At 45.0% G+C, this 25,959-nt stretch overlaps 1 protein-coding gene across 1 annotated transcript in view; it reads right to left on the reverse strand.

Annotated features, from left to right (window-relative positions):
• Positions 1 to 25,959, reverse strand: part of GRIK4 (glutamate receptor, ionotropic, kainate 4) — a 496,433-nt gene that overhangs the window by 46,825 nt on the left and 423,649 nt on the right. Inside the window, exons 13-15 of the mRNA XM_006895612.1 lie at positions 20,719 to 20,832; positions 8,543 to 8,652; positions 5,157 to 5,330 (exon numbers count right to left, since the gene is read on the reverse strand). Of these exons, the coding sequence (XP_006895674.1) occupies positions 5,157 to 5,330; positions 8,543 to 8,652; positions 20,719 to 20,832 (398 nt within the window). The remainder of the gene's footprint in view (positions 1 to 5,156; positions 5,331 to 8,542; positions 8,653 to 20,718; positions 20,833 to 25,959) is intronic.

The raw sequence follows: 25,959 nt of genomic DNA on the forward strand, positions 1-25,959 counted from the left end.
AAATGTTCATTAATACTAATAAAATTTAATAAAAAAAAAAGTGGGGAAAAAAAAGAAAGTTGGCTGAGGAAACCCAAGACTACACTCTGATGTTGCTTATGTTTTGGGCAGCTTTATGGCTGTTTATGGCAGTCAGAGGAGGAACTTAGTGACAGTGGGTGAGTGGCTGAGTACAAGCCCATCATCCCCTTTATTGAGAAGCAAATCATGTCTAAACTTCCCCGGAGGGGTCAGCAGAGTCCTGCTCCTATGTCAAAGGGACAGTCGATGTCTTAAAACTAACATTCTTCTTAGTGACATGGCATTTTCTGCTTCCTTCTCTAATAGAGGAAGCCAAGGCAGGCCGTGTTAGCCCTCCTTCAGCTCTTTCTCACCCCTCAGGGAGCTGACAAAACCAAGACCCTGATTTGATACTCAAGAGTTCCAAGGGGCAGAGACACAGTGATCTCAGGGGTCAGGGACTGCTAAGGGCATGATGTGGTGGGTCTCATTAGTGCTGAAACACCCCTGGAACCAGGGATCCACAGGGACAGCTGTTTACAACAGCACTGAGCAGGCTGAGTGCAGAGAGCAACAACTGGGCTGAAGTTCTCAGGATCAGGCACTTCCTGGGGGATGGGGAGCTAACAGACATGACTGGGTAGCAAGGAACAAGTATTCTCTGGAAGGAAAAGTACCTGTACGTGTGTAGGAGGCAGAGTCTGACTTCCACTAACTCCAAAGGAGGAAGAATCCTCATTAACAACAGCAGCACAAAACCAAGTCTTAAAAGGTCGGACATGCCCCTACAATCCTGCACCTTTTCTATCCTATTCTGGTGCTAACTATTCCTCCCACAGCTCTCACTGCTCTACTGCTGGGCTCACTAATTTATTACAGTGGCTACACAGAACTCACGGTCAATACCAATGATTGTGGAGTTTACTAGTTAAATATCAGGTTACAGTTAGGTGGGGGAAAGTCGGGATACAAACCTTCAATGAGGACAGCTTCTTCTCAGATATGTTCTCAGAGAAGCCTCCCTCTGACCATTGGTCTTGGGCTTTGGGCTCTGAATCCCTCATGGACAAGTGGTACAAAGTGCTTTTAGTTATGGCATAACTAAAAGTTAGGCAGTTGCACCCCTTCTCTGCCAGAAAGCTTGGACTCCAGCTCTGTGGGTCGGCAGGCCTGGGTCAGCTCTGTCGCAGGCCATTCTCTGTTTCTCCTGTACATCTGCTGCCACTGCTGCTCTACCACAGCCGTGTCTTGGTTTCAATCCATCCAGTGCAAGGATCTGTGCTTCACTCTCTGCTGCTGCTTTCTCTCTCTCTCTCTCTTGAGTGAATTTTTTTGGGATTGTTTTATTTTTAATTTTCACATTTAAATAAAAAGTAGATGAATCTAGCAATTCAAATTTAGGTTATATCCACTGAGAAATTTTATATAAAAAAGGAAGTAAGAAGAAGAAGGAAGAGAAAGAGGAGAATAATGAGAATTTAGCAAATTAAGATTTCTCTGTAATGAGAAAGAATCCTAATGATGAATTCTTCTGGAAGCTTCAGACTGTGTACCTTTCCTTCAATCTGTCCCTGGATAAGTGGGGGTACCATCTCTGACTACGGCTCCCCTCTTTTACTGGGAACCCTTACCTGGCACATTCTAAGCTCACATTTGGAACAGTGTGCACTCTGCAGAGTGTGTTATCCATGGAGATTTCTGGTCAGCACTGACTGTATCCTTATGCTAGCCATCATCTCTGTCTGGGTTCCTCCTGCCTGTACCACTCTCCTAGACTTGCCAAGACACTATCTTTGAGCTGGGAAGATTAGCCTATGACCCTCTGAGGCCAGGAGAATCTCCCCTAGACAGGGCAAACCTTTCCTTAACACACCCTACACTGAAGTGGTGCCACCAGTGACTTGTCCATTTCACATCTCGAGGCCTCAGCTATCACTCAGATGGGCAGAAGCTCTGACATGACTGTACATCCCAACTTCAATTTTCTCCTCAGCTGGTAGATACACTAGCCCAGTCCAGACAACTTGTTTTCTATTTTTCATTTTTGTTTAATATTTATCTGATTGGGTTTGTTTATTTTCCCACTTTTTTATTTGATATTGGTTTGCATACAAAGCTTGTATACATTGTGTATCACTCATGTACACTACATTCCTATCTTCACAGTGTTTCAATCACTCATGTATACTGTATTCCATAAAATCCATCACCACTGATCCAAGCCTACTGGGAATCCATCTTTTGCCTGAGAAACTGTTTAGTTACACCTGGCAGGATGGCAAAACTGACCGATTTCCACATTAGCATTATATGCATCTTATTTGCATGTGCCTATCCAAAAGGTCCTGCCTTATTTACACTATTGTCAAGCTACACAATCCCTTTGGTAGGCCACAGACAAGCCTCAATGAATAATTCAGCATGGTACACCTCCCATGTGGAAATAGGGGAAAGCCTGCCCCTACCTTCTTGTCATCTTGTCTCCTGGGCCTTTTGTCCACATCTGGGTTTTGAGAGAGCTATGAGTGTCCCTGCTGAGATCATGCCTTCTACCTGAGGATGTGAGAACCGGTTCTTCATACTGGTCCTGGTCAACGACTTCTCTACATCATCACCTTGCCAAAATGGTGAATTCCTCTGGTGAGCTAGTGATAAGAAGCTGCATTGCAATCCCAAAGGCGTATGATTCTAATTATCAGCGGCTCTGTGGAAGAAGGATGGCAATCTCCTCTCTAGTGATTAACTGCCTCTGAAAAGCTGCTGGAGGGTCAACTATGAGTTGGTCCTGACTTGATGGCACAACAACAACAACAAATGGGAAGGAGTCACTCTGTCCCAGCTGTGCTTTTACCTCCCTATCAGCCCCAGTAAGGATGGCATAGTTTGTTATGTGTTGGATTGCTAACTGAAAGGCTGGTAGTTCAAATCCACCAGTTGCTCTGAAGTAGACAGACGAGACAGCATCCTCCCATAAAGAGTTACTATCTCAGAATCAAGAGTCAGAATGGACTCAATGGCGGTCGCTTTGGTTCTAATTTCAGCCCCAGTGGTTCCAAGTGGCTCTGCTAAGACCACCCCTATTCTGCTGCTGGCACTGAAAGGTGGAAACATTTTACCTTTTAATTTGGTGGAAATAAGGCTGGGAAAGGAGAGAACCAGGGTTACAAGTCCTACATGCAGAGGCATCAAAGCCTCACAGTTGCCTCTTCAAGACACACACACGCGCACGCGCGCTGCCATCAAGTCAATTCTGACTCGTAGTGACCCTCCGCTGGGCTTCCAAGGCTGTAAATCTTTACAGGAGGAGACTGCTCATCTTTCTCCAGTAGAGCACATAGTGAATTCAAGCATCTTGACATATAATGCACAGCATCACTTACTGTTGTTATCGTGTACCATCAAATCAAAACCAGCCCATAGCTGACCCTCCAGTGGATTTTCAGAGGCAGTTAATCACACAGGAGGAGACTGCCCATCTTTCTCTTGTAGAGTAGCTGGTGGACTCGAACCATGTGCCTTTGGGATTGCAGCACAGCTTCTTGCCAGTGGGTCACCAGAGCACCCTGCACAGCATGCCTAGGGCTAAATATTTTTTTTTTTACATTAGTTTTAATGTTGTTGTTGTTGTTGCTAGGTGCTACTAAGTTGAGAATGACTCATAACGACCCTTTGAACAATAGTTCTAAATCTCGATGTAGCCTGTGCCATTCTCAGCATCTCTGACACACTTGAGTCCTTTGCTGCAGTCACTGCTCCAATTTATCTCATCAAGAGTCTGCCTCTCTTTTGCTGACCTCCCACCTTTCCAAGTGTGATGTTCCTCTCTAAGTACCAGCCTCTCCTAGCAACATGTCCAAAGTAAATTAGATGAAGCTTTGCCTTCCTTGCCTCCAAGGAGCATTCTAGCCTCACTTTCTCCAAGATATAGCTGCTTGTCTATGGGATATTCTATACTATATCAGTCCTATGCGATATTCAGTCCATGGGATATTCAGTACTCAAATAGTAATTTTTAATTAATACATTCATTAACAGAATTGTGACCTCACTTTTCACCCTCCTCCCCAAAAGAAATCCTAACCCCTTTACCTTATTTGGAAATAGGGTCTTTGAGCTTTTACATTTGTGAGTAGGAGGGCATAACAGAGGAGGGTGGGTTCTACTCTCATCCTAATGGCACCTTATTATAAAAAGGAAGAACAGATACAGACAGACATAGGGCCAGATGCTGTGTGAAGATGCATCTACAAGTCAAGAGACATAGCGGGTTGCAGGACCTGCCAGAAGCCAGGAGGAAGGGCCTCTCTCCAAGCCTCAGGAGGAATCAACAAGGTGGTGCCCTGATCTGCACCTCTGACCTCTAGAATTGTGAGATAATGATCCTTGTTGTTTAAATATCACTTTGTGATATTTAACTTAGATCTAGGACACTGAGACAACGCATTTGTTCGTCACGTCCACGTTTTCAAAGCATTTTCCCACTCATTGAACCTTCTGAAAAGTTCCTTTTGCTTCAGATAAGCCAAAAAGAGAAGCGGTTTCTGACACTGTCTGGCCAAATGCCCCTGCACATAGGGGACTGCTTGAAGTCAACTCTCCTTCCAAGATTCATTTAACTCTAAGAGGCCAAGAGTTTGTGTGTTCCCCCAGAAGCCAGGGGCAGCAGGACCAGGCTTGAGGAAACTGGTAGAGGGGTGGTGACAAAGCAACCGGCCTGGGCACTTTCCTGCAGGGATTTCTGGACATGTTCTGATTCCAGGTGCAGCCACCCCACCCCAGGATGTGGGTCAAAACACCCCAGGAGGTGGGTCAAAAGCTGCAATTACTTTGCATAGAGGAATCAAGGTTGTTCTCCCTACACCTCTCCCATCCTGAGTTGGGTTCTCTCTTTATCAGGATCTTTTAAGGGTTAGAGAAAGAAAATATGTTCATTCGCTGACTCTAAACCACCATGAACAGCAAAATGCAGCCCAGCTCCCCACTAGATTCTGTTTCCAAACAATGAGACTGTGGAGGTTTTCCCAGAGGCCCCTAAGATCCCCCTGCCTGCCAACAACCAGAGTAGGGCTCACCTGAGGATGCCCTTAGCATGCCTGTCCCCGCTCTCTGGGTTCCCGCCACATCCAGCCTGGCCCTGTGTCTGCCTGGGATCTTACCAGACGCCACTGACACAGCGGGTAGACAAGGCGCGAGGAGCAATTGTGGAGCCCTGCTGCATGAAGCCCCCAACTGGAAACCAGAGGCTGTTGCCGAGGGAGTACTGGTTCACCAGGAGGTTGCACCGGCCTTGGGCACAGGGGTGCGGGCTGTACCACTCGTAGGGGGTCAACCTGTGGGAGAGAAGGAACATGTGCCAGTGCCACAGAGGATGACCCTGTGGGAGGGGGTGGCGCTGGCTGGGACCGGGGTGGGGGTAGGGGGCCCTCTCTACCTCATTCAATGGGCTTTAGCAATGAGTGAGGGCTGTGTGGCCTTGGGCAAGAAACTTCCCTTTGATTTCCTCAACCAAATAAAGTGAGTCCAACCAATTAGATGGGTGATTTTTCAAACTCTTTTTTCCCTATAATCAAAGAAACACTTTAAAGTTTCACAACAGATAAGTTCTGACATGAAACTCTATCACAAAATAGATGAAAGTGATTGATTGCCCTTTGTCGGAAGCTGGACGTGTGTTTAGTGGCCTGGGACCCTGCTTCATCTGCTATCCCAGTGTCCTGAGGTAAATGTGGAGAAGCCCTGGGGCCGCACATGAGGCTGGATTGAAAACTCCCAGCCTAGAAAAGAGGCTCTTAGACATTAGCCTATGTCAGGATAGCTAAGAAGGCTTGTTTAAACAGATCACTGGGCTCCTTCCTCTCAGTTTCTAATTCAGTCAGCCTCGGCCGAGGGCTAGGAACTGGTCAGTTCCCAGGAGATGCTGCCACCACTGGCCCAGGGTCTTAGAGAACCGTAGACTATGGCAATCTCTGATACACGGATTCTCAACCTTGTTTGCTCTGCAGACTCACCTGGGAACTTTAAAGAAAAAATGTCAATGGCGGAATTCTACTCCCACAGATTTTATTTGCCCTGGTAGGGCCTAGGTGGCAATTTTAACAGTTTTTACTCTCCAGGCAGATCTGATAGGCATACAGGGCTGAGAGTGCAGCAGAAAGGCCTGCCTACTCCACACCCTCCTCTGGCCCTCTCGCCTCACCACATGCCTCCCTCTGAACTGTGCCCCTGAGGCCTGGAAACCCCTTCTTTCCTGCCCATCCTGTACATGCCCCCTCTCTTCCACTCTGTAGCCCCAAGGCCATGTCTCACAGAGAGCTTTGGCTTTGACACGAGAGGATGTGGAAGGTGGAACCCTGAGTGTGTGAAGGGTCCACAAGTGTGGCCATCATCACTGGCTCTTTCAGTCTTTCTCTCAGCTGACTATGCACTGACGTTTCTGTAGCCCCCTCAGCACACCTGAAGATTCTCCCGAGTCCTGGGTACCCCCCTAGGGAGTTCGAGGCCACAGGGCTTGGGATACCAAATTTCCAAAAGTCCCCATGTTAAACTGCTAAATACTAGCTTAAGAATGGTTGCCCGAGCTCAGTACTTAAAAAAAAAAAAAGTTCACTTTCTAAAATCTTATTGAGAGCTACAATATATAAAAGATACAAGTGGACCTGGGCTGGGTGTAGAATGCCTGGGGCCCTGCTGTCCAGTCTCTTCTCACCCAACAGTCTCTATACTTCTGGGACCCTCTACACTCTGTGGAACCCTGTTTGAAATCCAGCACCTTAGGCCCGAATCTTTAAGGCTCAGAAGTACAGGGTTCATGGGCTGCACGATTAGACTCTCACAGCATCACCCTTTAGTCTGAGATGGTTCCTGAGGCTCTGCGTGCTGTGTGGTGCTAAGAGGTCCTGCTGGATCCTCAGGGTGTGTTTAAATACTTGTGGCCTGGTGACACAGGTTTGTATGTGAACCTCTGGGGACCACAACCTAAGACCATTTTCAGGGCTTCAGGGTCAGCTGAGATCTATGGCATGCTCCACAAAAGGACACGGTCAAAGCGGACAAGGATGAATCTCAGAGCAGTAGATCTGGGGGAGCTGGGCCTCGGGGAGGCAGGCAGCACCTGTAAAACAGCAGCAGCCAATGTGGTAAAGCGGAGAGGGGAGGTGTCAGACAGCACGTTAGCGCCTCACACCTCACAGTCCCTGCTGACAACACATAGTTGGTGGTGACAATGCCTTCAGGCCCGAGAGGGACAGGTGGCACTGAGCAGCACCTGCTGCCTTCGGAGGAGGCGACCATCATGTACGCAAGGCCAGGCTCTGCCTGGCTGGATTGAGTGGGAAAGGACAACTCTCCTAGTCTTAGCTTTGATCTCTAAAAGGCAAGGTGATGCAACGTCTCCTCAGCAGGCTGGGGTGGTTGCGGGGTTAGAACCCTCCCATTTCTTAGGGATCAGGACATCAATGCTCCTTCCACGAAGTAGAGAGAGCATGGGCTCCCCTCTGAACCTGAACTGACTGGACGAGTCTGTTAGGGGGATCCTCCCCCGAAGTTGTGGAATGTGCACTGCACAATCATCTGTCTCCTGCCACTGAGGTCAGAGGCACAGGGGACACCGGAGAGCAGACCTGGAAGAGTCACCAGCAGGCTTCTAGCAGCTTACTAGAACAGTTCTCTGCTCCAGAATAACTGCTCTTTTGGGCCTCTGTTTCAGAATGCTGAGGTCCGACGAGGCAGTGGAGGCGAGTCAGTAGGGCCTACCCCACTCCTGGAGAGGAAGCTGGCCCCCTGGCTCAGTTCAGTCCGCCAGCCCTCAGGCTCAGATGGAGACAATCTCCCTCCAGGAGTACAGCTGGGGAAGAGTCTAAGGGTGCTCTTCATGTTCTTTCACTGCCTGGGGGAGGCTCCTGATTTCAGGGGGAGAGGAGAGGGCTTCTCCTCCCCTAACCCTTATCTGGACCCTTGGGCTCAACTTACTACAACTTGGAAAGCCCCTCTGGACTCTGCTCCCTTGCTGCCTAGCCCTCCTCCACAATTCCCATTCGCAGATCTGGGCTGGGGAAGGGCCAAGTTCTTGGCTCAGGCAGCGTCCTCCCTCTCTGTGCCACTGCAGCCTCTGACCCCCCATTCCAGACCTGTTGCTCTATTTCCTGTCACTCAGTATTTTGTGGCAGATCCTAGCCAGGACGGGTGCCAGGGCAGACAGATGCATAGCACTTAATCAGAGTGATCTCCCTGCCACCTCTTCTTCCCTCCCTTGTTCCCAAGGCTCCTGGACAAGCAGGGGGCTGGAGGCTGGGGAAAGGAGAAAGCAGGAGAGGCGCCAAAGGAAATCCGGATGACCTCACCTGTCTGCATGTGAGGGAATGTGTGTGTATATAGGTGGACAGGTAGTGCGAGGCAGAGTGGTACAGGTTCTGGTCCCTCTCCCACCCCTCCAGCTCAGCACCAAGGTCTGCTCAGCCCACCTCGCCTCCTACACCGCTCCTCCCCATGTAGTTCCTACGGACAAACACTAGGTGGCGACGTGAGGACAGGGAGAGGAGAGTACCTAGCCACTAGGAAGAGGACGCAGCTGACAGCCAGATAGGCTAGAAGCATGAAGAGCCAGACGCCTGGAGAAAATGGGTCCAGGAAGGAGAAATAGCCGGGTTTGCGTCCCTGGAAATGGAGATAAAAACAAAATTCACCATTTAGAATCAGTCAAAATGGCCCTGAGGCAGGCCAGAGCAAGTGGTATGGTAAACGGGTTTAGCTGTCCATTTAATTTTTCTGGTGGTTCTGGGTAACTGGTTTAAATGACACTGGGGCTGATGGTGTGAAGGGGGCTACTCCAAAATGTCTGGCTCAACCCTGATCTCAGCAAAGAGAAGTAAGTACACACTCGGCCACATCACTTTCAGGGTGAGGGAGGTGTTGGGTGGGGAAGTGAAAACAGCCTTCAGTGCTTTCTGGTACTGCCCAGTTCCCCCGGGGGTGGCAGCGACTCTGGCTGGCATGCTTCTGTCGTGTAATAGCTACACATTTCTTTGATACATCTTTTTCCTGTGGATCCTAGAACAATAACACCCCTCAGTTTGAGTTTGCATTATGTCAAGTATACAGCATCCTTCCAGGCATAACTACTATTTTCACTTTCCTAATGAAGAAACCAAAGCCTAGGGCAGTCAACAAACCTGTGTCCAAGGTTATACAGCTTGTAAACTAAGAGCTAGGATTCAAATGCCCATTTTCCTACTCAGAGCCCTGGATTCATACAATTACATTGCAAGAAAGCATGGTTTGACTGTCCCAGACCATAGGATATGCACAAGCAAGGAATAGGATCCCTAGAAACCAAGCTCCCTATCATTTTCAGCAGGAACATGAAATGAAATGAGTAGAATGGAGTTAACCAATCTACTCTTAGCCCTTAGCTTGATTTGGACTAGATCACAGGTGATGCACTGGTGGCCAATGAACAAGACACAGCCCAGAGATCTGTTTTGTTTTTCCTGCAGTATTTGAAAATTTTGTATTTATTGTCAATGTTAAATGATTAAGAAATTTCTCAAAAATTCAGATCTCAGAAATCTTTTTAATGGGGTGATCAGGTAATGCAGTCTTATTTTCTCATGGCCACCCCTGCTGAGGCAGAGTGGCAGCTGCCGATTACAAAGAGGGCATGCTCTCTCCAGCTCGCTGCCGCTCCAGGCTCGCTTCCCTCAGTTCCTGTGAAACCACAAGATTAGATGCTCCCTAAGGGCCATCATAAAGGAAATGCTATGATTTTGATTCCAGAATTGTGGGAAGTCCAAGAAAGGACTGAAAATAACTATTTAACTCTGGGGTTCTACAAAGAGGTACATTTTCAAGTTCAAGGTCATACTGGTCATTGCACAAGCTCCCATATTATGGAACCTTTCTATATTAAGGTCTGTCATGTTTATGTAAGTCCCCCCAAAATACAAGGGGGAACTTTCTCTGCCAATACTGAGCTAACTACCAGCCTTCTGAGCATTCAACAACAAGCTGAGAAAGTCCAAGTAACAGTAGGCGCTCCCACTGCAGCATCTGAGGTAGGTGGCTAGGGAGGCAGCTCCTCTTGGTCCCATTGTATTTCCATAGTCACAATCATGGGTGATTTTCAGCTTCTCTTTTGGAGGGTGTTCCATCCTTTCTGTGGAAGCCTGCTCTGGCTTCAGCAGGCACATTCCTGAACCATCTGGGGGTAGAGTGTTTTACACACCCATTTGAGGACAAGAGCACAAGGGACACACAGAGAAGTAAATACCTCGCTCGGCTTCTGCCAATGGAACAATTTCTACTAGGTTTTGTGGCCCTTCAGTGTGGCAGTGACCAACAGGATGGTCTTCCTGAAATGGATTTTCCATCTAGTATGTTTTAGAGCAGAGAACTGCCCTCTGAAGCCAACTGCAACTTCTCTCACTCATAGTATATTCATGTTTGGTCAGCACAGAATAGTCAAGTGATTCAGTTGGAAAAATGAAATCACCTGAGGCAAAGCCAGTAACTAAGGGGAGGAAAGAAGAGAAGAATGCAATGAGGTGGAGGTGCCATTTGAACATATATTGGACCACCACTACATCAAGTCTCTAAAAGGAAGCCAAGGACTCGAGAGCAAGAGAATTAGAATTCCCAGATGGTCATCTCCATGTCTGTCGTGGGCTGACCAGGTCTTACAGATCATCCCAAGTGAAACAGCAGGGAGACAGAGTTTACAGATAAGCACACAGAATCCAGAAGGGGATAAAGGTGCTGATTGTACATGAACGAAACATAATATAGATGAATGACTGGGGGAACATAACATATATGAATGATTGGGAGCTCTGGTGACCTAGTGGTAAGAAGCTGTGCTGCAATCCCAAAGGTAGGCAGTTCGAGGCCACCAGCTGCTCTGTGGGAGGATGGGAAATCTCTTCCTGGGATGGGCAATCTCCTCCTGTGCAATTAACTACCTACCTCTGAACCCCCACCAGAGGGTCAGCTGTGATTAGGTTCTGACTCAATAGTATACAACAACAAACAACAACATGCAAACCAATTAAAAAAATATTTGGAAGCAAAGGTGCTGATCATGGCTGCATAACCAGGGAAGCAGAAAACACTAGCTGGGTCTACCCCACTTTCCTCTTGAGAGTGAGTTCCCAAGACAAATGAACACATATTCCATGTATGTTATCACTCATGACTATTTCGCTCTGTGTCTCTCAATTGATAGCCAGGAGAAAAAGAATATTTTATTCTTGCTTTTGAATATAAAACCCTATTAGATGCTCAATGTCAGAAATCTACACCTGATTATATCACAACGAGTGAAATTGAGGAAAATGACAGCACTATTTAAAGCTGCCATATTTGGTTATGGGTGATAAGAAATGATGCACAGCCGTGGGAAAAACTCCTGGAGACTCGAGTTATAAAACATAGCACATCACATAAACAAGGACCAAGACATAAACATGGCTCTGCAGGAAACCTATCAGTCATGTTGGCAAGGCAACATCTGATTCCGCCCGTGATTGACTGACGCCGACCAGAAGATGGAAGAAATGGGCAGTCATTTGAGATTTGGGTCTGGGCTTATGTGCCTTAGCTTGGTCTGAGGCCAAGATGTTTATACGATGCCAAAAAAAGAAGTATGTTACTTGCAAGACTCTGAATACCTACTTAAAAAAAAACATACTCTTTAGATTGCTTCCTTCCCAAGCAACATTTAAGTTACAGGTACCTGGGGCAGAAGAGGTGTCATGTGCCATAGGTATTTCTCCCCAAATAACAGATGGTCCTTAACCCACAGGACAACCCAACATGATGTTTGTCTTCTGAACTCAAGTGTTATGCTGTGTTCTCTTGATTTCGATATCCAGTTCACCATATTGACAGATGGAAGAACTGAGACCCAGGGAGGTTAAGTGCCTCACTCTAATCATTGGTGATGGCTTCAATTTCTCTGGTGCTCATTCGTCAAGCTGTGCGGTCGGCAGGCCATGGTCTCCCTCATTCCAACGACAGCTGCACCACATCTTCCTCCCCTTTTCATCTTTGAAACTTGCTCCAGCAAGCTTCCTAATTAATCCCATGCCATCTCTCCAGTGCTAGCAGAATCCCAACCTACTCTATCTCATCCCCTCAAAGTACTCTTAAACATTATTTATTTATACCTGTTATCACTTAGGGTGACTCTTGCATTTGAAGGCTTTTATATTGATTTACCCACTTCTCTGTTAAATGCAGCCTGGGCCAGTTCCTCCTGGTAAATACAACCACTCTGCAGGCAGATAATCGTTATATATATTAGATGCCTCAGAAGCCTAGGATGGGTCAAAATTCCAAAGATGGATTAGATCATTGCTATTATGTGTTGTCAAGTTGGAACCGACTCACTGCTGACCCTTGAGCGGTTTTCAGAGGCTGTAATCACACAGGAGATTGACCATCTTTCTCCTCTGGAGTAGATGCTGGATTTAAACCTCCTGCCTTTGAATTGGCAGAGCAGCTCCTTACCACTAGGCCACCAGAGCTCCCATGGCACTCTAATTAGAACTGGTATTCTTGAATTCTGAACTGTACTTTTAAGTTATGTCACAGGCTAGTATCTCTGATGTTCCCTGAGGGTGGTAGGGGTCCAAAAGGCTAGTCATCAACTGACCACAATCCTGTTGCATGGAGGGTCTTTAAATTTGGGCAGTGGGACTACTCTAGTAGCTATGAAGTGGTATGAAATACTGCTGGTTCGGTGAATCATCCCCTGATCCTTACAGGAAAAAACTGTTAATTTGCTGAAATTTAATTTTATATTTAGAATACGAGAGCTCTGGTGACTTAGTGGTAAGGAGTTGCAATGCCAACCCAAAGGCATATAGTTTGAATCCACCTATTTCTGCACAGGAGCAATAAGGGGCATGTCCTCCTCTGATTTACTGCTTCGGAATATTCACTGGAGGGTCAGCTATGAGTCGATTCTGACTCCAGGGCACATAACAACAAGAACAACAACATTTTATGCATACTGCTAGAAGTGGGATCATAGTAAGAATGCAACAGCCTTCTCAGAGTCTGGAGTTAAACAGATGAGGGCATTGGGATGAAGTAAGACAGAACAAGGATATGATTTAAAATACTTATTTTCGATCCAGACTGTCCAGGATGGAATCCTGGCTCTATCAACCCTGGACAAGTTAATTGCTTTCTCTGGGCCCTGGTTTCCTCTCTTTTTTTTAACGTGGGAAAAAATGAAACAATCTACCTGTGAAGGTGATGTGAGAACTAGGTGAGTTAATGCACATGAGGGACTAGGCAATACTAGGGCATGCTAAGGGCTTTATGCATTTACTTCCTCTGGCTAATGGTAGCCATGAGTCAAGGGAGGATGTGTGTGACAAAGGAGGAAGCTTCCTTTCATAGTAATGCTTAGCTCAGTGGACAAGAAATACTGCTTTCTGTCCTATAGTGACACATGCTAAAGATGCTTTGGGAAAGAATGCCACCTGGCTACAGTCACCCTCGATAACTCCTAGAGTTTCTACGGGTTATAATATAAGAATCACGAAGGTTCCCCCCGGGCTCTCTAGGGAAGTAATTAGGGCACTATCAGACATTCTGCTGGAAGGATGGATCTTAACGAAGTGATTCCAATCTTCAGAACACAGTTTCATCTCAGCCTTCCCCCAGAAATTGCAGACAGAATGAATGAGACATATGCCAAGTTCTTCCAGGTCTGAGTCAATGGTCAACAAAACAGTCTCTAGGGCTGAAGTGACAAATGAACACAGCCTCCATAGTTCCTTCTGGATGAGGGAGAAGGAGTAATTTCTTCTTATCCTGCTCCGAGACAGCCTCCTTTAAGGTACCTGGAGTAGACTGTCTTACTTGTATTGGGGTTTACTTCCCATATCTGGTTCCAAGAGGAAAAGGGAATATAATTAATTGCTTTGCACATGAAATACTCAGATGGAGTTGCTGTGTACTACAGATGCTAGATTATCTGTTTTCACAGTTGGAAAACTGTTATGAAGAGATCTAGGTTCTAATCCTGGCACTGGCTTTGACTGGCAGAGTGATCATGAACAAATCACACAACTTGTCTGGGTGCCATTCTCTTTTCCTGCAAAATGGAACCCTGCCATCAACATGAAAGGGGACTGAGAATTACTAAAACGTTTCTAGTTCTTAAGAGAAAAACACGCAATATTTAGCCAATATTAAAATGATTATACATCCAATGATCCATATTTCCATTATATTGGCTATCATGTTTCTTAGCTTTAAGGAATAGAACTTTACTCATTTTCCTAGAACAGAGTATTAAGCAGTATTAGAAATGATTCACTGGTTTACTTAGCATTGTTCTCCATTTTCCTAGACAGTCTCTCTGAAATGAAACAGACTTTCTTTAAAAATGGGTAATACATCCAGAAAATGCCATGCATTAATTTAATGTTGGCATTTATTTCTCACTTTTTAATCACTGTCTGCATTTTTTACTTTATTTTTCACTTTTCTTGGCAAGAGAGAACACAATCTTGCGGAGGGCTAAGAAGAGGAAAAGAACAGTGGGTGACACATCCCACCTGATAATCAAAGGTAGAGGAGGACATTAGAGTGGGAAATGCTCACTTCATACTTTTAAGGGTGTCTTAGAAGTTCTGGCTAACTTGAGACCTTATATGGAATCACAGATTATATTGTCAGGCTGGAAAAGATCTTGAACAATCATCTAACACACATGACCTTGACACTAAGAGAAACATGCCTAAAACAGTTGCTGACAAGTTGATGCTAACTCATGGCCACCCAAATGTGTCAGAGTAGAACGATGCTCCAAAGAGGTTTTCAATAGCTACTTTCCCCCAGAAACAGATCTTGAAGCTTGTCTACTGAGACATCTCTGGGTAGACTTAAGCCTCTGGCTTTCAGGTTAGTAGTCAAGCCCATTAGCTCTATGTACTTCCCAAGATTGTCAAGAAAAATGCATCATAACAATAGGGAGTTGGGAGTCTGTGAGATGTGGAGACAGAAAATCCACTTCTGCATGGGTTTTCCTCTTTCCACTGCAATTACTGGACTTACTGAATCTCAGAAACCTCCCTTATAAAATGGAAATCATATACCTGCATCTGGGAATTACAGTGTTAAATAGATATGGAATGCCAAAGTGCTGCATAAATAAAGAGATGCCAGGCAGATGCTCATCAACATGCAAATAATCTGGACATACACTTAGCCTTCTTGAAAATGTCAATGTTGAGTTTTGTTTTGTTTTTAACCTAGATTATCCATTTGGGGCTACATGTGCTAAATGTTTACTCCCAAGTTTGCCTCCAGCACACCCTGGTGCTATCTTGCAATCTCCACAACAGTGTGTGCTGAAGAAAAGCAAGTTTCCTTTCATATTAGTCTGAGCAGAACATCATTAGGCAAGTTTGCTGCTGCAGAAAATAAAGGAGGACAATAAGGAAGAAAACTATGTGAGATATTCTAATGTCAAATAGAAATGATTTTGTCTTTCCGTGCTATTCTTTCTGGCACTCACACAGATATTTGAGAGCTCACAGTGAGCATCAAAATCATAAAATTCTCCACAGCAAAATGTCCTCAGTTATCTTACTATGACAGTAAGATAAGACAGTAAGGGGAAATGGCTACTATGTCATACAAGTCCAGAGAGGCTTCACTTCAAATGCTTTTTGCTTGATTCCCATCTTAGAACGTCAAGGGAAACCTCAGATCTAGAGCATATGGGTGCATATGGCCTGGAAGCTCCCATGGCCCCAGCTGGGTATTCCAATACTTTCTCAGGTGGGTGCTAAGTTACATGTGGATATGCAGGCATCAGGAGGGAAAGATCAAAGAGATCAGGTAGCAGCCATAGCCAAGCTTAAGTAGATGTATCTGAAACCTCTGCCTCTCATTTCTTTTTGCTCCCAAGACCACTGAGATAAAGGTTAGGGGGGGGAAATCTATTTAGGTCATTTATTCTGGCTCCTGGAGTCCTGTCCCTGAGGGTCTCTGGATAGAGGTCTATGCTCCAGGGACTCAGTGGTGAACAGCAGCCACAAAGAAAAGTCTGCTGCTCTTGTACCCAGGAGCATAGTCTCCTCTCCCTTCCACTTTTCCTCCCACATTTATAAAGTAAATACAGTATGTCAGGATTTCCATACTCAAAATTTTATCGTAAACATTTGGAGCCTGACAAAAAGGCCCCTTCTCCTAATGTATCACCTAGTAGAGTATTCTTGGGAAAAGACAGAAAAAAGTCCAGGGATATTAAAAGTGCTGTAATCAAGGCAGAGGGCAGTGACTCAGAAAAAGCAGCAAATAGTTCCATCTAGGTGAGTCACATTGAAGAGACATGCCATTTTAGTTGGGTATTGAAGGCTAAGGTAGTTAAGTGGCAAGAAGACAAGCATAAAGTTAAGACAAGTAAAGGATGACGTGGTGAGAAAACAGTCAGCACATGGGTGAAGGTGCCTGCAAGAGAAGAAGTGTAAATGGGTAGGAGAGATGGATTTTATTCTCCATGCTAAGATTGTTGAACTTTGTCTGTTAAGGGATGGACAGCCAGTGAATGATTTGAAATAGGATGTGGATATGATTATATTTTATTAAGAAGTAAAACATGTGCTAAAGTGTGGAGGGTGGGAAGCAGTGGGTAACAGATCACAAAAATTTATTCACCAGAAGAGCTAACACTTTGTGGTTGTGTACCATTGAGTCAGAAGCAACCCATAGCTGACCCTCCAGCAGGTTTTTAGAGGCAGGTAATCACAAGGGAGGAGACTGCCCATCCTTCTCCTGCAGAGCAGCTGGTGGCCTCAAACTGCTTCCTTTTGGGATTGCGGGGCAGCTTCTTGCCACTAGGCCACCAGGGCTGCCTGAAATAACACTTTATTGTCCTATAATATTCCAGGTACTGTCAAAAGTATATAGCATATATATTCACATTTAATTTACAGGACAACTGATTTTTACAGATGAAGAATCTGAGATGCATGGATTATGTAACTAGTAAGTGTTACTCTGGGGGGGAAAAAACCATATAGATAGTCTAAGAGTCTGTAGTCCATGATTTCACCCCACTACTTCTCCACTGAGTGTTTGTGTGTGGGCCTTTGGGGTAGATACAGTCAAGAATAGAAACAACTCTGCCCTCAAGGAGGATTCAGGCCACTGGGATGACAGTGATTCATGTTAGATAATTGGAGCCTGAATGAAGGCAAAAGAGATAGGGGAAGTCATCACATTTGAGAACTGCTTAGATGGTCTGATCACCAACTGAATGTGCAGGGTAAGAAAGGCTAAGGACAACTGAGGCAACTGAGTGGCACTGCCCTTACCTGAGATGGAGCATGGAGGACAAGTCTGAGTGAGGAATGTGGTTGGATGCACTTTGAGTAACTGTTAATGAGGGGTCTTGAGACATACATGTGGTGAAGTCTTTAATGTATTAGAAGCATACTCCTGGAGCTCAGACAAGAGACAAGGGTGAAGTTTATAGATTTAGAGATAAGTATGATTACCCAGGGAGAGAATAGGCAAAAAGAGAAAAGGGACATACCAGAGGCAGACAGAAAAGAAAGGAATAAGCAGAGATGACAGAGGAGGCATTAATCAGAGGACAGAGAGGTATGCCAGGAGAAAATGATGATTTGGATGCTAAGAAGAGAAAGAGAGAAACACACAAAGAGTTCCAGAAACCAGGAAGAACCCACAGTACCAAATGCCAGTGCCAGCACTCTCAGCCAGTCTCCTGACTGACAGGGAGTAGGTGCTAAGAAGAACAAAACATCCTTCTTATTTCAGTCCTATGGATGCCTGAACAGAAACAGGACTCCAGTATCCCTGATGCTGGAGAGAAGGAAAATCTATTATAGTCAACACTTGATGATCCATATTCATGTAAAAGCCTAGATAATTTTAGATTGCTGGAGATTTACAGATTATTTTCAGCTATCTTTAGACTTCATAGACATACTTGCCATCACTTTTTATTATACAAAGGTAAGCAGTAGGTCTTAAGTAGACATTTATACTAAAAGTATAAATATATTAATACCAAAGGTTAATAATTTTTACTTTTGTGCCCAGGTTTGACAACTACCAGATGGCCACTTTTTGGTAATAATTATTCATCACTTGGGTGACCGAATGAACACAGAACTAAGAGGGTCTAGATCCTGACAGATGAACTAAGAAGAGAGGTTTAACAAGCTGCTTTCAAGAATCAGCCAATGATAATAATAATGATAATAACAATATTAATCAACAATGGAGGAGTACTGGGCCAGGTAGCATTTCATTCTGTTGAGCATGGGTTACTGTGAATCAAGGATCTAACTGATGATAACTAATAACAACATAGATTATAAATGAAATGAACTATATTTTTGGTGCAAAGATAATTGTCAATTAAATTTACAGGATAACAAACATCCAATGTTTAACTTTAATTTCATTATATTAGCAATTATTTCTCCATCTAATTTCAGACATAGCATTAGCTCTTCTTGTTAATGCTTTTCCTCTGCCTCCTGCATTTTTGGGAGAGAGCAAAGTAAATCTCTGACTTGTTCTCACCGGGTTCTCCTCGGCTTAGTTCAGGATTGTTCTCTCCATAGCTGACTTTTGTACTTTCTAAGCATAGTGCCTCACACACAGAATGCCCTCAATAAATATTTGTTGAATAAATGCATAAACTGTCAGTTCTGCTTAGTGTAAGCTGTTCATGCCAGCACTCAGTTTTTGCTCAGCTTGGTCCCCTGATGTAAATCAGATCTGAGCAGCCACGTGGTGCCTCAGGATGGAGGCTGAGAGAGGGGCAGACCTGACTCGACAAGGGAACTAATGCAGGGCAACGAATACAGGTGGTGGGTGGTAGGGGCGTTCAGCCAACTATCCAGTCTAGGATGCCAAGAGGTTTGATGAATTGAGTTTCATTCTGGCCTGATTAGATAGTCATTTACTGGTGTCCTATTTGGGGAAGGTCACCTAGCACAGGTGCCTGCAGGTGGTGGAAATCCTTGAGTTCACATGCTTTCAACCACAAAGTTCTGCATTGTCCACCAGGTCATGAGTAGGGTTCTCAGTTTAACCAAGAGAATTCAGACCGGAGCCTACTTATATATAGCCTGGCTACAGCAGGGTAATTCAGACACAGTCTAGTCTGTGTGTCTCCACTTCTTTCGTGTACTCTTCACAGGGCTTGGTAGTGGGCTCAAGAAATGGTATAACAAGCTGTAATGAGGACAAGAATGTTCTCTTAAGAGTTGAGAGACCTGGATTCCAGGCCCAGTTCTAATTAACTCCAAGTGTGAGTGCAGTTTCCTTATCTGCAATGTGTGATTTATAATCCCGGCCCTTTCCCCTCAAATGGCAGTTGCAAAGACCAAAGGGAAAAGTGGGCACAAAAGTCCTTGGCAGAAGTTCAAAGATCACATGAAATGGAACAACCAGAATGGGAAGAATCAGAATGTTCATGGATTGGGGGAAAACGTAACCAAAGGCACTGAGCAATGTGTGGTGGTGGTGGTGTTATGTGCCATCCAGGCAACTATGACTCACAGGCACCCCATGAATGAACAATGGCTCTGAACTTTGACTTATCCTGAGCCAACCTCAGGAGAAACTGGCAAATGAGAAACTAAACTGTTGTGTAAACTATCAAGATCACAAGAAAATATTATTTTAAATAAAAACAAGAACAAAAAATTACAATAAGAGTGACTGCCTAGTGTGTAGACACACCTACTCAGAGCACACCTATTTGGAATCGAAGCTCAGCTTTTCCACTCACTAGTGTGTGCTTATTTTGTGTGTTTAAATTTGTGTACCTCAGTAACCTTGTTTTTTAAATAAGAACAACACAGCCCCTATCACGGTTATCTGACAGAAGTTGAAACATAGGAAGTGTTTGATGAACATGAGTTACCATCACCATCAACAAGAAAAAAAAGGAAGGGGAAGGTGGCGGAGAGGGGCCAAAATCCCCTCAACCCACAAAACAGACACATCAATAGCAGTGCCAGCAATGACCAAATCCTGAAGCCTGAAGTTGCTGTCCTGCCGTTCAGCATATGTTGGTGTCCAGTTGGTTCCCTAGTGTCCATTGGTATGTTCTCACAGATCTGCTTACACTCATTCTAGTCAACTCTACCCAGATAAAAGTTTGTTTGTGATTTTTTGGTCTTTTGTTTTTTGGGTTTGTTTTAAATCCATGTAGAAGAGGAAACAGGCCAGGAATAAATGAGATTAGATTACCTGCTCTTTGTTCATTGGTACAAGGGCAGGAGCCTACATTCTATCACCTGGGAGGACACAGCAGTGGTGGGGAGACATTGAGAATCTGGGTTCATTTATGAGGGCTGTCGGATGCCCCTCGTCCAGGAGGAAGTAGAGTGAGGAGACCAGTCCCAGAAACAAACAATACACCATATGTTGAATAATCACTCTTGGCCACCTCTATTCAATGACGTAAAAGCCATGTGTTTGGTTTTTTGGGTTTTTTGTTTTGTTTTGTTTTTCAGAAAAACTACAAGCATGACTTTGCCATCTCTTTTGTTTGCAAGTCCATGCAGCTGGATGAGGGAAAAAATAGCCCAGCCCATTTTTGTTTAAGTCTTGGAATCTAAATATTTCTGTGAGTCATTCATTATTACCATATAACTCAGTGTTTGCATGCAAATAACTGTAATGATATAAATGCTTATAAAATAAGTCTCTTACCATATGAACTCGGTAAAGAATGCTAATTCCCAGAGTCATGAATGGCTTAGAGAAATCAATCACCTTCTCTCGCTCAGCCGTGATGGTGAGGCCAGCCACAGCCAGGTCTGCTTTCTGAAAGAACAGAGAGGGTCCATCAGTGGGGTGGCCACAGGAGAGAGAAGGGTACAGAGACTTGTGGTCAGAGGCCATCACCCTGGGGAAATGTGGCTTCTCAGTGCTCAGAGGGACTCTAAGTAGTCACAGCTAACCCCAGGTCTAAACAATCCCTCATGAAAGCACATTAAGAATATTTGAAATTAGCCAGTTCTGTTGTGGAGTCAATTGGGACTGATGGTGATCATATACTTGTTGTTGTCAAGGTGAACAAGACTCATAGTGACACAATGAACATCAGATTGGAAACTTGCCCTTTCCTGCTCCTCCATCATCATCATCTCTACCACATTCAAATCCATTGCTGTGCTCACCGTGTCAATCATCTCCTTGAGCGCTGAGGCCAAACTATGCACCACAGGTTTTCAAGGCCGTCATCTTTCAGTACCTGGTTGCAAGGCCTGGCTTCTGAGGTGTCTTTGGGTGAGCTTGAACCTTAAACCTTTCAGTTTGCAATCCAGTGCTTAACTGTGTGTGCTACCCTCTTTAGTTGAGGTTATAGCCCAAACCAAACCCACTACCAACAAATCGACTCCTGAAGACCCTCGATCAGTCAGCAGTTCAACAGAGGAGGGATGATGTCATACAGCTCCTTCATTTGAAGTCCCAAGAAACCCAGACTTACTGCTGTAGAGTCGTTTAGAATTCATAGTGACCCTCCACCTGGTTTCTAAGGCTGTAAATCTTTACAGGAGGAGACTGCCCATCTTTCTCCCTTGAAGTGCAGGATGGATTTGAATTACTGATCTTTTGGTTTGTAGGCCCATACGTAACACACCTGTTAACACGCATACCATTTGAAAATCTGTGGGATCACTACCAGACAACCCACAGCCTCAAAATGCCCTAGGGGTGGGACATCTTGGCAGAGAACCCAAGCTCCCACATACTCAATACTGAGTTTTTTCCGCTCAGTTTACTCATTGTCGACTCACCACAAATTGAATGAGTGGCTGTGGTGTATAGGACACTATGGTGATGGTGTGGTTCACAGAGAAACAAAAATATTAGATCCATGAAATGAAAAAAAAATTTACTGCAACCCCATTCATTTCACATGAGAAAATGAAGAGCAGATCACTTGAGGTCAAAAGTTTGTCCTTGCCTAAAATGGGACTAGAACGCAGGCCTCCTGCGTCACTGGTCACTTATGTTGCTGTTGAGGTTAAAATTCAGGTACCACCACAAGAACATAAAGACAGTGTCTGGTGCTTTTAAAAAATGCAAAGTAAACAGAATTTGTTTTGAAGCTATCTCCTTCTGATTTGCATCTCAAGTGCCCACAGCTGTTAAGTCAGTCTTGTGTTATGGCCCTCTGGGAAAGGAGAAACTACTAGTCTAATACACTTCTCTGTATGGAAGTTCTTCCATATGTCTACTTAAAGTCTATGCTGCTGCAAAATAAGCCCACTTCCTCCTGGTCTGCTTAGAGAAACAAGGAGCCCAGTCATTAGAAGGACTTGAGAGCAATGGAGATCACTGGTCAGTTCTGTCCTGGTGAGCAGACATGGTATGGGAGTACGCTGCAAGGGGCAAGCCAACAAGGGAAAAATATGAGTATGTGAAGGCATCAAACCTAGAGCACAAGGCACTGGCATGGCCACCTCTAAGCAGAGTTGCCCTGGCTCCTCAGCTCTGCTGAAGCATGGAAGCCCCCATCCTCAGCCGGCAGGGAACCACATGAAGGCCTTTGCAGAGAGCGGAGGGGGCAAAAGGTGGGGCGGCTGAGACCTGATGCTGGTGTGGAAGGCAGAGCACTTGGTGTCCTGCTTTTTCAGTCACGTCAGGGGTCCCTGGTCTACACACCTTCATTCCCTGGAGTCTTATGTACTGGGATTGGTGCACTGGGGCAACTTAACCTGAAGACTGGGAGCTAAACTGTATTTTTTATCTAACTTATCTGAGTCTTAGAAAGAGATCTATAATTTTCTGTTTGATCTAGAAAACCTACCCAGCACATCCCAATTAATATTGAAAAAGATTTACAGATAATCCCCACTACTTCTTTTGGCTTTTCACGTAATCGTCTCTTCTACACAGTGCAGTGGCAAAGCCTGCAGTGTCTTCGGTCCTAGCCCACGCTCCTTTCTCACAGGCTAGCATGAGCCTGTCACTTCACTGCTCTAAGTGTCTGTAACGTCAGCCAGAAATCAAGGGATGAGGCTAAGGGACAGTCCTGGGTGGAACAAACAGTTACCATGCTCAGCTACTCATGAAAAGGTAGAAGGTTTGAATCCTCCCTGAGGCACTTTGAAAGCAAGTCTTGGAAATCTGTCGTCAAAATCTACCTCTGAAATTCCTAAGATGTACAGTTCTACTCGGCACGTGGAGGGCTGCTATGAGTCAGAGTTGACATGGCAGCAACTGCTGCTGGTGGTGATGGTGCTAAGAAAGTGTTTTCATTGTACCTGCATCGAAATCACCAAAGTCCACTACATGTATACCCCAGACCCATCCAGACACCCTGGATCTCTGGTGGTGGGGCTCCAGGAATTTGTAATTTGTACCAAGTTGCCAGGTGGTTTTGACACATACACACATGTAACAAGCATGTTTTGTAACTCAGGCACTGTATCTCAGATCCAGTTTCTTTACTTTATCAGCCAATGTAAAAGAAAAATAAATGAGGAAGAGATCAATCAATTCTGAACACATACTTGATTCATATAAAATCGTTGCTAAAAGTCAGGGAAGACAGGCATTTTATTTTACAGATTTGGGATCTTATGATTTATGTATAGCAGAAAAACCCACCAGCAAAGGTCAGTCTCTTGTACACCTCAATCCCAATTCTCCTTTTCCAATTCATGTTCAATCAGACACAGCAGCCACAATGCCCAGCACAGGTTAACAAACTCAGGCCCTGATATGAGGCCAGACCAAAAAAGAAATTCCAGGGCACACAGAGGGGATGGAGAATTAAAATTTAAACAATGTGAATGACTGGCTGTACCCATTTTGGAGTTCCCCAACAGAATGTTGATTATTGCCATCTAAAATAAAATCAACCCTTTAAAGAGAGAGAAGTGTGACTAGAAAGGGGAAGCTAATGGTGGTGTAGTCTACAAAGAATTTCACTGCTAACATAAAGGCGGTCAGTTCTAATCCACCACCAGCTCCTTGGAAGAAAGATGAGCAATCTTCTCTTATGCTATTTTTTATTGTTGTTTTATATCAAGTCAGAACTGACCCACAGCTGACCCTCTCATGAGTTTTCAAAGGCTGTTTAATTGCACAGGAGGAGACTGTGCATCTTTCTACCAGAGAGCAGCTGGTGGATTCAAACTGTGTGCCTTTGGGACAGCAGAGCAGTTCCATAGGCCATTGCTGTTGTTATGTGCCATGGAGTCGCCTGTGACTCATAGTGACTCATACAACAGCCCTAAACCCTGCTCTATCCAGTGCCAATCTTATTGTCTCTGACACACCAACTCTCATTACCCAGTCACTGAATCAATCCATCTCATCGAGGGTCTTCCTCTCTTGTGCTGTCCCTCCACCCTCCCAAACATGACATCCCTGATTGGGAAAGCCTGCTGTCAGAGACCTCTCCAAAGTACTGAAGAGCAATGATGTCAGTCTGGAGACTAAGGTGCACCAGATCCAGGCCATAGGGTTTGCAATTATTTGCTATGCATCAGAGAGCTGGACAATGACTAGTGATTATAGAAGAAAAATTGATGTCTTTGAGCTGTGGTGCTGGAGAAGAGTATTGAATATACCATGGACTGCTGGGAGAACAAACAGGTTCATCCTGGAGGGGTGAGACCAGGTTGCTCTTTAGAGGCAAAGATTCTGAAGCTTCGTCTGACATACTGCAAGGAGGGATCAGTCCTTGGAGAGGGACGTCACGCTTAGGCTGCTAGAGCTTCTAAAAACCTGCTAGAGGGTCAGCTATGAGTTAGTTCACAGACACTTCTCTACACTAAAGCAAAGAGGAAAACAAAACACCTGCTTCTGGCCAACATGCTGACTCCCTGCCCCAGCCCAGCTTCCCTTCTTTTCTCTCTAATCAACAATATGTGGGGCAGAAGAGGCAGCAATGTTGGAAAACCCAATCAGCAAGGTAAACCATGCTTAATTACTAATCTGTAGCGAACAATTTCACATTTGTCACATCAAAGACTCTTCTTCTAAGCATGGCTGGCATCTGTCTCTCTCGCAACCCCACAGCACTTTCCTACAGAATCAAAGCCTCTTCTCAAATTCACAAGCCCTGGCAGAGACAGCATGCCAAACACGAACAGGTTTATTTACTAATGTTTAGCAAACAATTTCACATGGTGGTAAAACTACGTGAAACTAACTTGGTGCTTACTGTGCTTATTGACGGACCTGCCCTTGGGAAGAAGGGAAGTAGGAGTGAGGTGGAAAAGAGCAGTGAAAAGGAAAAAACCAAACCACCCAGAAAACCCAAACTCACAAAATACAACATCCGATGGTGGTTTTGTGGTTTGTTGTTTCTCATGTTTAATTAACTCAGGATAGGACAGTAATTATCCACATTGGCTTCAGTACACCCTGGGGTATCACCAACAATCTCGTGGGATCATATTATTCCAAACTATGTGCCTTCACTTTACTTTACCTTAGTTAAAAAGACATTAAGCTATAAAACACTAGAGATGAGGAGCCATGGAGACAATGTAACAACAAAAGGGGTAAAAATGCACTTGCTGGCGTAGGGAGCTAAAGGAAACCTGGCTGTGATGGCAGCTCATGCTAGACCCTTCTCTCTTCTGGCCACTGGTGGGGGTTGGGGGGGTGTCTCTCCACAGGAAGGGCTGTGGACAGGACATCAGAAAACTGGCTGCTGTGGTGCCTGTGACCTTGGGCAAGCCACTCCACTCTCTGGACCCTGGCCTCCTCAACTGTAAAATGAAAAGGCTCACCCAGATGAAAATCCCATGCTTTGGTGGCAAGAAGAGGTATGGCCTAGTTTAAATTGCTCCCACTTTGCTCAGGAAGAAGATGACGGTGGTCAGCAGAAATGAACGCTGTGGAGCTTGTCATGGAGAATGAGTGCTGAGTGAAAATGGTTTACCAGCTGGTCGGCAAAGAGCAGCAGCTGAGGAGACTCCAGCT

The sequence above is a fragment of the Elephantulus edwardii genome, unplaced genomic scaffold (genome assembly GCF_000299155.1).
Source record: "Elephantulus edwardii isolate Elephantulus edwardi_28Jun2011 unplaced genomic scaffold, EleEdw1.0 scaffold00171, whole genome shotgun sequence".
Lineage (NCBI taxonomy): Eukaryota > Metazoa > Chordata > Mammalia > Macroscelidea > Macroscelididae > Elephantulus > Elephantulus edwardii.